This window comes from Sparus aurata, chromosome 20, assembly GCF_900880675.1.
Source record: "Sparus aurata chromosome 20, fSpaAur1.1, whole genome shotgun sequence".
Classification (NCBI taxonomy): Eukaryota; Metazoa; Chordata; class Actinopteri; order Spariformes; family Sparidae; genus Sparus; species Sparus aurata.
In genome coordinates this window covers 11,459,528-11,472,221 of record NC_044206.1, presented here as the reverse complement: position 1 = coordinate 11,472,221, position 12,694 = coordinate 11,459,528, and the positions used below count along the sequence as shown (strand labels likewise).

The following is a 12,694-nucleotide window of genomic DNA, read 5'->3' as shown; positions in this document are numbered from 1 at the left end:
GGTGACTCATCCATATCTCACTGTGTTCCAAAGATAGAAAAAAATGATGAGGGAATGAATTAAACTACAGTGGTTGATAAAAACAATTTAATTACAATGAAACGGCACAGTAAAGAACAACACCACCACAGAGAACAGAGTTTGTGCATTGGTTTCGGCCCTTCCCTCTTCACTCCCAGAGCCAGTGGAGCCTCTGTAGCAGTCACAGTCACAACCTGTGGGCTCTCAGGTTACACAGACTAGAGCGGTAATGCAACTCCTGGTCCCATCAGAGACCGATCAGTAGCTGTCTCCTCCTGCTGGTCCGGTCGACTTTCAGCGCTGCAGGTTTTACCTCGATGGGGGGGGGGGGCACGATAGTTTGGAGAAAATCCAAGTGTCGGCTCAGTGTCTCGCACAAAAAGGCCAAGGGGTGGTGAAACAACGAAGGCCTATGACGTATGCATTCATTCAGTTGATCCAACTTATCACAACTTGTCACTATGTACAATTAATCTGTGCCGGAGTTCGCAGTCTCCAGACACGTTTAACATCGTGTATTATTTAATCCAGTGTCACGACTCCCTGTAAGTGATATTATTAAAGATATCCTTTGCTGTAATAACACAAGACAGTGTAATAAATAATAATCAGGTGAGTTCCCATCATCTCATCAACACATGTTGGCTAAGAATTAACATACACATACAGACATGAAGCTATTGCTTTTCGACTTGTTGTAGGAGGGACTGGAGGAATTCAGTGTAGACTATGAATTGTAGTTTTCACCAATAAGTACAATTTTTTCTGCATACCTCTCTATATTTTTGCCGCTTTGAAAAATTGTCACTTTTTGCATATAACATCCATGCCACCACCGTAACTCCATTTTTGGACACCAAACAAGGACATTCACACGAAGGCGCGTGTTCGCTCATAACAGAGTGGATGCTAAGTGCCGTTTGAGTCTCCAAAACGACTGCTGAAGGTTTGAAAGCCTGACATAGTCTACCGCTGATGACCACAAAGTGATGCCTGGGGCAGTCATACACAGTCAAAGAGAAAAATCAATAAAATCGCTCCTCTGATTAGAGAGGAAAACAGATGGATGGTGGAAAAGAACAGGATGACTGACCAGCAACTCAGCTCAGATGACTCCGATAGGAAAAGAAGTATGAACAACAAGCTCATCACATAAAAACCTGCAATGTAATCAAATTTACAATTTACCCTTGAATGCAGCCCCGATTCCAATGTACAACGCTGCAATCATGACAAATTACGCAACAAATTACAGTCTCTGAAATGTTCAGTATATTGCACTGAAAAAGTTGAAATCTTCTGAAGTAAAAAAAAAAAAAATTAAATGAATGCACAATCCACAATTGGTCCACGCGGCACGACCGAGCCCAATGTTCTCAGTTTGGCCCGTGTCAAACAGTCGTGACGGTGAGTGGCTCATGGTCCAAAGTACAGGCCTCAGTAGTAGTAATGCTGCATCTCTGTCCAGTTGGTGATCCAGTACTTTTTCTGTGGCTCCTCAGGCTGATATCCCAGATTGAACTGATAGCGCTCAGCCTTGCGAATTCTCACCCCCCGGTGCTTTGGCATTATCCGATAGTAGATGGCTCGCTTGAAGAATCCAAGCTGGCGGGTAAAAAAAAGATGAGAGGAGAGGGTGACATTAAAGAGGATGCACGGCGGGAGAGCCGGGATTAATGACGTCTGGAGAGGGAGATTTAGGATTCTGAGGAAAATCAAGTCAGGTAGGAGATGAACGCACACCGAGTAGGAAGAGAGAAGATAAAGTAGTGACGACAGACATGGTATAAATATCGGCAGCAAATGCAAAGTCTGTGTTAGCCTGAAACAGGAGCAGAGGAGCTGTTAGGTTGACAGCGGACATGAAAGAGAAAGAGAAAGTTAAGTGGTAAGCAAGTTTTATCACACCCCCAAAACAGTAGCCAAAGAAAAATCCATTTGGAGGGTTGTTATTACCCAAAAGCCCCACTGGTGTGTGCTGTTGGGGGACCCATGGGCCCCCTCAGTAGTCCTCAGTCAGCCTCTCTGTCTCAGAGGGCTGGATCTTCATCTCAGCCTTCTGGGCTTTGGCCTCATACATCTCCCTCCTGTTGGCCCTCTGGAAGAAGCCACACTGGAGGCGGAGGAGGAGGTGGAGGTGGAGGAGGGTGCATGGGGGAGTAAGTCAAAGGTTAATGGAAGGTATATCAGTCAGATGACTCATCAACGGCAATCATAAATTCCAGAGATTGCTGGTCTTGAACTGACTTTAAAAAAGTACATGTGCAGAGATTGGGAGCTATTCAAATTCTGCAGAGAGAGTGCAATCGGTGCAGCAGCCTCACCTTCCAAAGTATAAGAATGATTATTCCGAGCAGTAGGATTCCCGCTACAGCTGCAGAGATGATGATCCATAGTGGGGGCTCATACTGAGGCTCCACCCCCTCCACCGGCTCTATTTCTACTGAGAACTACAAGAAAGAGAGAGCCAAGTCAAATCATCAGAAACACAATGAGTTAATGTTGCTCCAGGAATATCACCTGTGAGAAAGGCTAATTTCTCCCATTTGCAAGCTATGACATCATGATGATTGTTTAGCTGCCGTGATGATCAACTTTAATTATGCTGCTGTAGGCACAACACCAACGCAGCAATGTCAGGTGTGCATCACCCACCTCGGTGGTCTTGCGCTCCATCTTGATGGTCGGTTTATCTGTAATGAGCTTCAGTGTGGCTTGACCTTTGACCACGACTCTCAGGGCGTTGTTGTAGTCCTGCAGGAGGACACACACAGCATCAAAACACGATCACAAAGGACTCCAAGGGTTGTTGAAGCACAGACATACTCTGATATCAAAGCTCATTGATGCTACTGCTAAGTAGGGTTGCAACGGTATTGTTCAGTGATTTTCACTGTATGATAGCCATCTCATGTAATCATAGTTGGACAGTGTTTTTTTTTTTAATTATTATTATGATTACTATCAGTTAGAATTACCTTTAAATGAATGTAAACATAAGTTTTTTTATTGTTTTGGTATCATTAGATATTATGTTGATGATCATCTTTTTTTTAATTCCCTCCCATTTAATAGTTGACCAACAGGAGGTTTATCCCGGTAGTGCACATCCGCTGAGTTAGAATGGGTCAGCGCACAATATCCTTATGTGGTAATAAATATGCTCCTAGTCATTACTGTTTTCTTCCTGAATCGAAGCAGGCAGAATCTGTGGAGGATTTAATTGAATCATCATTAATGTGTCTGTGAGTTTGTATGTCTGTGTGTGTGTGAGTGTGTGTGTGTGTGTGTGTGTGTTTGTGTGTGTGTGTGTGTGTGTGTGTGTGTGTTTGTGTGTGTGTGTGTGTGTGTGTGTGTGTGTGTGTGTGTGCTGTAGCTGGCGAGCTGACCTCTAGCATCGTGCTGTTCCACAAACGGGAGCGGACGTAAATCTTGGCCGAATCCGTCATGTTGAGCAGCGGACAGGTAAACGTGACACAGCGTGCCGTTCCCTTGGAGCATTCCTTTAACACGCGATGGGAAAGAACAACGGTTATGCAGGTGACACAAACACGGACACCTTTTTTCATTTGCAGCTCTCTACACGATATGGGTTGCATAGTCTTGATAAGGATTTGACAGTTTGGAGAATGTCCATTAATGCCTGCTGAGCTGTAAAGTGTAAAAGTCTACAAGTGTTCAAGCTTTCGGGGGACTTCCAGTGCACTGTAAAATCCACTTTAGCACTCAGAGATAACATTCCATACTCCAGTATGTTGAGTGAAAGTAGGCTGCTGCTGGTGGCAACCAGCCGTGTGGCTCTCAGTCAGTCAGTGTGCGAGGTTGTAATATCTCAGGAGCTATAAGAAAAGTTTTCATGACATTTGGTACAGATATACATCATCCCTGGAGGATGTATCCTGCTGGCTTCGGTGATCCACTTTTTCTTCCGGCCCCACCAGCAGGTTGACATTTGTGATTCAGGGCGAAAAAGTCTCTGCAGTTGCTGGAGGCAATTTTGTGCACACAGGTAAGATCGAAAAATATCATGTATCATGAATTCTGTGAGCGTTTGATAAGGCAGATTAACTTCTTACCAGCAAGTAGGATTCTTTGTGAGGACCGAACCTGGCTGCCTGTGGCTCAATAATATGTGGCTGGTTCATATCATCGTCCACCACAATCTGCCGTTTAGTGCGCGTCCGTCCGCCTCCTGACAACTGGAAGACAAGGGAGGGAGAGGGGAAAAACGAAAGGAGGAAGCAGAGGAGACAGAGACGTGACATCAGAGGGCTCGGGGTAATTACTGGTTTTGATAAAGACATTACCAAATTCTTCTCGGAATAGCATTGTCTTTTTCCACTGTCTATATCTGGGCCGCACACGTTATGACTTTCTATTTGGGGCTCCGTGAGGTTTGTGTGTGGCGACGCACATGTTTTTTTCCAAGATGTATTTCTGAACATCTGTGGTTTGGCTTGGAGACCGTTTTCACACCACTGTTTCAACCACTCACATTTAGTCACGCTGCTCCGACTGCTTCAGTTCACGCTCACGTCCGAATGAATTACAGGCACATGAGACAGGCCTGTGAACGGCGCTGTACACTCAACAGCGGCGCAGTTGAACCTGCATCTAGTCTTGCTTGCCCTGTTTAACGTTTGCACTGTTAGTTTGCCTCACCCAAAGGTCTTCGAGCAGTATAATCATATTTAAACTGTGAGTAACTGTCACACAGACACCCTAGCAGTATGGCTCTGGGGGTGGAAACTTTGTGTTTACTGCAAGAAGTTTGCATGCTATTATGCTAAAGTAACAAGGTGAACATGGTGAACTGTACTATACGCTACTATTCAAGCACTGCGTAACACTTTATAATAACCATCATTGATAAATTGTAAACTTAAGGACAAATGTTTAACAATTTTACCAGTGGCATTTATCTTTATGCATTAATGACTGTAGCTGCTGCTCGCTAGTTAGTTAGTTAGGGAGAGTTGATGTTTATGCCGCTAGCACAGGAGCTTTCTGGTAAAATGAGATTTTTAGGGCTCAACAGCCTCCTCAACGGCTGAAATTTAGGCAGCTATGCTAAGTCTGGCACATTCATGCTGATGCTTAACGCATCAATGTTAATGAATGTGCATTGTTTTAAACCAATATTCTTACATATTGCACCTTTAATTAAACTTGCTGTTAACAAACCATGAAGTGCTTTATAAACCACTTGTTAGGCAATTTTCACGGTTTAAAAACATCAGTTGCAATTTAATTTTACAATCCTGTAATGGCAATCCACAGTGTCATAGATGTACTACGCAGTATTTTAACAGTTGCTGCGATGGAGATGGTCCATCGGTATTTTTTGCGTCTTGCGATGTTGTTTCTCGCAGTATTTTGAAATGCTTAATTTCCCTTAAATCTGTACAAGTTAAGCTAAAAGGTCATGCAGGTAAATAAAGCATCATAATTTGATAAAAGTATTGAAATTGTGTAAAAACATTTACATTTAATAATCTGTGTAGATTTTGTAGGTTTTTAGTGTTAAGATAGCCACATCTACAATTTCCCCGGTGCCTCTGAGGGTATTTTCTGCTTATTGTGATGTCATTTCTTAGATTATCTTAAAATGTCTTCATATCCTTAAAGTATGTACAATCTAAGTTAAAGGCTGTGTAACCATGATGACTGTGAGAAAGGAAAAAAAAGTTGAAAAAGAAAAAAAAGTTCTTTGTCGTAGAAATCAATCTGCTCCTCTACTGCTTTAGCCGTTATGGCTTTTATTTTAGACTGATTCAAACAGGATTGTTCAAAAGACGAGCCAGTGCCGGGCTGCCCACAGGAGATCTGTTCATAGGTTGAATATATTATTCAACCTATATAAGGAAATATAAGTATTTCATTGTTTTTTGCAGTAAAATAACTACTAATTACATTTTACTTAGCTATAAAGTTTAAATTTTTTTAAATGATGATTATTATAAAGTGTTACCCAGCGTTTTCACTGTTAGCATTTAAGCTTGCTGCCGCTAGCATCAAGCCCAGAGCACCGCCGTGCTCCTGAACAGCGTCACAGAGCCGCTGGCATGGCTGCAGACTCACAGTCTTGTGTTTTTTTTCTAGGCCTTTCATTAAAGTCAGTACCTCTCTCTGTTTATGTGACCATGTTTGTGGCTTTTCAGTAATGGGACATTTTGGGATGTGCGTATGTCGTGGGTGTGGGCACGAGTAAACAGTAAAAAAAAAAAAAATGAAAGAACAGACATGTCTTTTTGCATAGTTGACAGTGCACAGAGATAGGACAGACTAGATGAGAAAAGCATGACATATAAAGGTCCTGGGCTGAATATGAACCCAGGATGTTTTTATGTGGTTCATACAGTAGGAAGCTGACTCACTAGCATTGTTTTGTGTATTTTTATGTTCCTTCAGTATCCGTTTCAGGTTCACATGTTACCTCAATCTCATTCTGGACACTGTTTTCAGGTGTCCAAGATACATGCGCATAAACCTGACCAACCCAGTGAGGGAATGAGAATGATACAATACGATGTGCTACGATACGATATAATGTGGCTGTAAAGCAGATCTAAAAAAAAAAAGATCCTTACAGTGAGGTTGAGCAAGTTGACAATCTCTCCAGGAGGGTTACATTCCACCTCTGATTCTCCCATAACAACAATCTTCGTCAGGTACAGCAGCCACTTGCCGTTGGCTACCTCAAAGGGCCACTCGAACTCCACAGCCAGGGTCCCCATGTCTCCCAGGGGCTGCCCCATCATGTTCACCTAGTGCGTAAAAACATCAGCAGCGGAAAACCTCAATGGACATCAAACACGTGGAGTGAAATAACAGTTAAGGCTGTGACTCTGCGACTTTGTAACCCCTAAATAGCATCCGCCCCTGGTCATGCTCCCACCACAAACCATAGCTCACATAACAATCCCTTCCCCACGCAATATTAAACTCCTGAAGAATAAAAGTTTGGGTTTCAAAGACAGGGTGGAGATCAAGGAAATGTGGGTGAGTGGCACACATACTGTTGATGCAATATACAATCCTGGAGGTCTACTTAAGTTCGAGTTGTGGAGGTGACTCACGTTGAAGGTGAACTCCACCAGACTGCCCACGTCACTGGTGTTGACCATGGCCGACTCGCCCATCACCGTCCCACCAAATTTGGTTAGTACCTGCTGTTTCACTCTGGAGAGGGCGAGAGTTAGAAATGATTTCTGTGCTCTTTACTGTACATACAGTGCGTCATGTGTTGTTAGGTAATGGGACTCACATGCTGAATGTGGGTTCGATGGTGTTCTCAACCAGCAGGGTCACAGGCTTAGGCTTCAGGTCACTCTGTTCACTAAGACTGAAGACACAACCCTCATTACAACATTGTGTGCTGAAGCAATATTGAATTAATATAATGACTCAATAACCACTGGAAACGACAACTTAAATAAAATAACAGCCACAAAGCGTTCTGCTGTGCGATAAAAACCGGGACGCAAGCCTTACATATAACGGGAACGCAATGATGAATCGATGTAAAAGTCAAGTCACTTACGTTGACAGGAGCAGCTGGGACTGAATCTTCTGCGTGTACAGATTGATCCCCGACGTCTCAAATATGAGGGCAAGTCTCACCTGACAAATAAAAGCAAGACAATGGTAAGTCTCAAAACGCATCCCACAGGATAAAAGGAAACCTGTCAGAATCCATGAGTGAAAAATCCAATAACAACCATCCAAACGTACATTTTTATTGCCTTTAAGTGGATTCCCCAGGTCACAAATCACCGTTTCGTCCAAGCTGCATTGCACATCGTGGTCCTGAACACACAGTCAGTGTAAATAATCAATTCAAGTGACAGATGATGCGTGACAAGAAAGAGAATTGCAATAAAACTATTTTGACAGACTGATGACAAACTAAAAATAAAATTGTAACATAGCAACTGAACACATGATATGTGTATGTACAACTAATACATGGACATTTCTCAGTTGTCTGCTGCCCCCTAGTGGACGTACATTAGACCTGACGCCGGAGTATCTCAGTGCTTCAGGGATGGTAATGTTGAGCATGGCCTGATGGGCGTCCTCAGCCAGCTTCCCTTGACTAGGAAAGTTGGTCACGTTCACCAGCAGCTTGATTGTCTTCATATTGCTGTTGAACTGGAGTACCTGGGCTTTGTTCTGCCTGCACACAGCGGGAAAACATGTATTATTCATTCACTTCTTCGTAGTGATAATCAATATTTTTATGAAGGTTCTCAGTCATCCAGGTCATGGTAATTCTAAGCGCTATATCGCAGGCAACCGGACTTGTTTCAGTTCCTTGAGGACGTTTCTGCTATCATCCAGGAGCCTTCTTCAGTTCTAACTAACTGGAGGAGAGTTGCACACTGGACACTGCCAAGAAAGCTAATTATCAGACAAATGAAAATGTTGTGTGGTCTTTATTTACTCTTCAAATGAAAAGTCATGGATCAACATTTGGGAAAATATGCTTTTTGATAAGGAGCAAGGTTTAAGCAGTTAAGTCTCAAGTGTCACCTATTGCTCCTAAGGAATTTTAGGAGAAACAAATGAGAAATGTTTGAGACCAAAAAAGACTACAACGAGACTGAAATGAGAACTCTCATTGAGCTCCTTTACGGCTCCATAGCCATAAAGGAGCAAGCTTTGAGCAGTAAAAGAGGAAACAGCTAGCCTAGCTTTGTCCAACAGTATACTATGCTGTAACAAGGGACATTTAGAGATGCTGGCAGGTGTGAAAGCTAACCAGCTGTTGGCAGTAGCTTCCCATTTTTCATACAGCTCTGAGAGGCTTTCCAATCATCTCACCTAACTCTTGGCAAAAGAGGATATACAGTGTACTTTTCTCTCAAATGTCAATTGCTATTTGTGACTTTCATCTAAAAATATCGTTTCTGTAGCAGCCTTTTAAACCATTATCAGTCAAAGAGGGCATCACATTTCAGATTATCATCTCACCTGGGGTAAGGCTTATCGTTTTCGTCAACAAACTCGGCCTTCATCTGCAGGTTACTGCTACATTTGTTGTCAGAGCCACACTCCTTCTGAAAGTGAATCTGTGGGAAAACGAACAAAAAATATTATAGCTCACAGGGGTCCTATGCCTCACTATCTGTAGTTATCTAAATTGGGTCGTATGAACGTGTGCACCGATCCATACTTCAGTTCTTTGAGAGAGTTTCTGCTCCTGGCTAAAAATCGGGAAGGCGTCCAGGTTCTGCAGGGATGCTCTGGGTTTAGCCTTTTGTTCATTCATGGACATGTTGAGGGAGAAGACCACCGGCTCCAGTTTGTCCCTCACAGGCGCCTGTAGGATCATCCAAGAATCTTATATTACTCTTAATTACGCGAGCACACGGAGATGAGGCAACACTGCCTTCTCAAATTAAACTGGCCTGAGCAGAAAATAAAAACACACATTTATAAATGTAAAGACACTTTTATGTACACAATAACAACAACACGATGATGTATTTGTATAGAAGCCTTACCACTATGTTCAGTTTAAGACTGTGACACTGGGATTTGGAAGCTGGCAGGCTCAGGAGGCCGGTATACGTGTCACTACCGCCCTCGAAACGAACACGAGGGATTCTCCTCTCCATGTCAGCCACCACTGTGTACTTCAGCGCTTTACAAAGAGGGGGCAAACACGGAACATTTCAGAATATACCAGCTAGAAATTGAAATTATTATCAATTTACACATTACATGGTTTGTCATTGAAAAAATAAAATAAAATCAGTAATTCAAAATGAAGCTGGACTGCTTACTGATATTTTTCTTGAAGTCTTTGTTTCCATTGCTTAGTGTGAAGGACATGCACAGGGTCGCTGTAATGCTGGAAAACATGGAATAAGTCATCCCTTTTTTAACTACAATTCAAATAGTCAGTTTCAGAGTCAGACATTCTGCACGGACTTCTCACCACGGTGTAGTTCCACATTTATTTGGGTCGACGAGGTGTGGCTCAACAGTGAAGTCCTGCTGAGTTAAGTGGATGACAGGTCGAGCCCTGAAAACAAATACAGTGAGAAGAGGGTTCAAACTGTACTCTAGTCATGTGATTGCATATCAACAACACACATATTTACCATCTACAATTAAGTCACATACATATACATAAGCATTAATTGCATGGTCACGCCTCTCCTTTATATCATAACCACGGCCAGGTGAAACTTTGTCCGTCAATGACATATGTTGAGGAAGAAATGAGAAGTTTATTTTATGCCAGGCCGACATAAGAATATACAGATCAAGGCTGGTGGGTAAAGGGTATCGTGCCACTGTGCAGGCAGCTTGACAGTTTTGAAATATCCTTTTCTGACAAAACAGAAGATGTAAATGATTTCATGATTGGCCTCTGGTCGTTCTAAGCGGTTTTGGTCAGTGGCTGACTAAGGAGGTATTCGCAGGGGAATCTCAGAGGGCAGATTTTTATTTCATCATTGCCATTTATTCTTGTGTTGCGCATTTTTAATACTATTTGTGACCTTTTTTGCTACTGATGTCACTTCGCTCACTGTTTTAGTGACATCCACTCTAATTCCCAAGGCAGTTTAGTCGACTCCTTTAACACTAATATCATTTTCTTGTTAAACAAAAAAACATGAAAGTTTTTTTTTATTTAAAACCTACAGCATACATAATTTTGTCAATTAAAACAATCTATTATAATACCTAACTTAAGTTAAATCAAGAATTTTGGGCGCAACATTTTTACCCAACCATGCCATGCCAGTGTGTTTATCCCCTCTTATTTCTACCTGAGCAGGGCCAAGCGGTCGTCCAGAGAGCCGACTAAGATGTCAGGGTAACTGTTGCCGTCCATGTCCATGCCTCCATTGATGGAGTAGCCGAAGGTCATGAACCCATTTTGTACTGACTGACCCTCAATCATCTGCAGAGGGTAGCAATGAGACATCAAGACAAATACATCTGGGCCCTTTTCAATGATCTCTGAAGTTGCATTAGTGGCTTTAAGTCAGATGTTACCTGACTGTGCTCCTGCGAGATTCCCTTTCTGCTTCCCATCCATATGTAGACCTTCCCGGTGTCGTGGAATGGCGCTCCCACAGCAAAGTCTGCAGACAGGAGTGAAAAATTGAAAGGGAAAGAAAGGAAAGGCATGCTGCTGAGCTGAAACCAAAGGGGGTCTGTGTATGGAGTTTATGAGCCTCTAGGTGGAGCCACAGAACAACTTACAGTTTTTTCCAATTGCTAAAAGCAATTTTGAAAACTAGGCTGGTTTTATGAAACTACTTAACACAATTCACAAAACCACACACCCAGACTTCAAAATACCTCATATATCCTGCAAAATTAAGCACTGCAACCAAAACTACATAAAGCATTATCAATATCAAACTGTTGCACCAGATGTCGCTCACTTCATTCACATTACATTCATGAGAAGCACTCTCATATTTAGTATGCTTTGCCACAATACTAAAATAGTTCAAATTGTAGAGAATTCTTCAAAATGTATTCAAATGCACAGAAATATTTGCAGATACACACACTTGCTGTTGAAGCATTCATTTTTTTATATTTAACCAAACAAGTCAGTGCAACATATGCACAGCAGATATATTTACATTAGAGTGAACAAAAATATGCTCACAAACAGTAAACTGAAAAAGAAAACTGCAGAGAAAAAATGCGACAATGCGAGAGGCTGCGCTCTCTGTCCAGTCTCTCAGTGTCAGCTCATGGTTAATGCCATGATCAACTAAGGTTGCTCTGATTTCAGTTAAAAGATGTTATCTTCTTTGGCCATGACCTCCTCTACCAGCTCTACCCCTCACTCTTCCTCCCCCTCTCATTCTTAACCTCCCTCTTCCTCTCCCTCTCTGCAGCGTCTTCCATTGTTGTTGGAAAAAAAGATGCTCACCTGTGGTCTTTTAGCGCTGACTTTCTGATTGAAGTGGTAACAATTACAGTAACAATTGTTTGGCCAGGTGGCACATATAGTGGCCAATTAGCTCATGTAGTGTCATTTTGAATGGTAGTGTTTTGAAATGGCAAACATGTGACTTTATGTCAGATTGTTGTGTCTTATGCAGAGAACCGTGTTCAGTGCATTTAAACAGTGCCATTTTGAATTGCAAAATTTGTGTGAAGCAGAAAATGTGTTTAAAGTTTTAGAGACTTGAAAAGAGGTTTTGTTCTCTGTGTGTCAGTTGAAATATTTGTGCTATATTTAGTGTGTTAGCAATTGGAAAAAACTGTAATGATTAATAAATTATCAGCACTGTAGGTTTTATTCTGCTCTAATGTCAGCCTTATACAAGGCAGTACATCTTGTTTCCCTGCTGAGATAATTGCTTGGCAACAGCGCATACAGACAATCACCCACAAGTCTTAACGGGGAACCTGATGCTTCCTCTCTACCATGATACATTTTCACACCAGAACTGGAAGTGCGTCACCTCTCACTATACAGTCATATATACAGGGATGGACATTATAAGAAAAACAAACCAAAGCACATAATTATGTTGCTGTTATTATCAATGAACCCAGAGGCGGACTCAGGATGTTTGATGGCCTGGGGGGGGGGGGGCGCACCAGCATGCATAATTTATCTATATTGAGGATTGGGCACATTATTACATTTTTGCCTGCTGGAAGGGTACCCCAGAGGACACTT

At 42.2% G+C, this 12,694-nt stretch overlaps 1 protein-coding gene across 2 annotated transcripts in view; it reads right to left on the bottom strand.

Moving 5' to 3' along the window:
- Positions 1-70: 70 nt before the first annotated feature.
- itga3b (integrin, alpha 3b) overlaps positions 71-12,694 on the bottom strand; it is a 34,194-nt gene continuing 21,570 nt past the window's right edge. Inside the window, exons 8-26 of one of the 2 annotated variants that reach the window (XM_030400275.1) lie at positions 11,038-11,126; positions 10,809-10,942; positions 9,968-10,054; positions 9,813-9,880; positions 9,531-9,670; positions 9,200-9,346; positions 8,998-9,095; positions 8,032-8,200; positions 7,756-7,830; positions 7,565-7,644; positions 7,289-7,366; positions 7,101-7,203; positions 6,612-6,788; positions 4,098-4,220; positions 3,411-3,524; positions 2,677-2,775; positions 2,346-2,471; positions 1,978-2,134; positions 1,487-1,626 (exon numbers count right to left, since the gene is read on the bottom strand). In XM_030400275.1, coding sequence (XP_030256135.1) covers positions 2,024-2,134; positions 2,346-2,471; positions 2,677-2,775; positions 3,411-3,524; positions 4,098-4,220; positions 6,612-6,788; positions 7,101-7,203; positions 7,289-7,366; positions 7,565-7,644; positions 7,756-7,830; positions 8,032-8,200; positions 8,998-9,095; positions 9,200-9,346; positions 9,531-9,670; positions 9,813-9,880; positions 9,968-10,054; positions 10,809-10,942; positions 11,038-11,126 — 2,018 coding nt within the window. In that variant the 3' untranslated portion in view covers positions 1,487-1,626; positions 1,978-2,023. Of the gene's footprint in view, positions 1,627-1,977; positions 2,135-2,345; positions 2,472-2,676; positions 2,776-3,410; positions 3,525-4,097; positions 4,221-6,611; positions 6,789-7,100; positions 7,204-7,288; positions 7,367-7,564; positions 7,645-7,755; positions 7,831-8,031; positions 8,201-8,997; positions 9,096-9,199; positions 9,347-9,530; positions 9,671-9,812; positions 9,881-9,967; positions 10,055-10,808; positions 10,943-11,037; positions 11,127-12,694 lie in introns of both variants that reach the window. The other variant, XM_030400274.1, reaches the window with a different exon arrangement.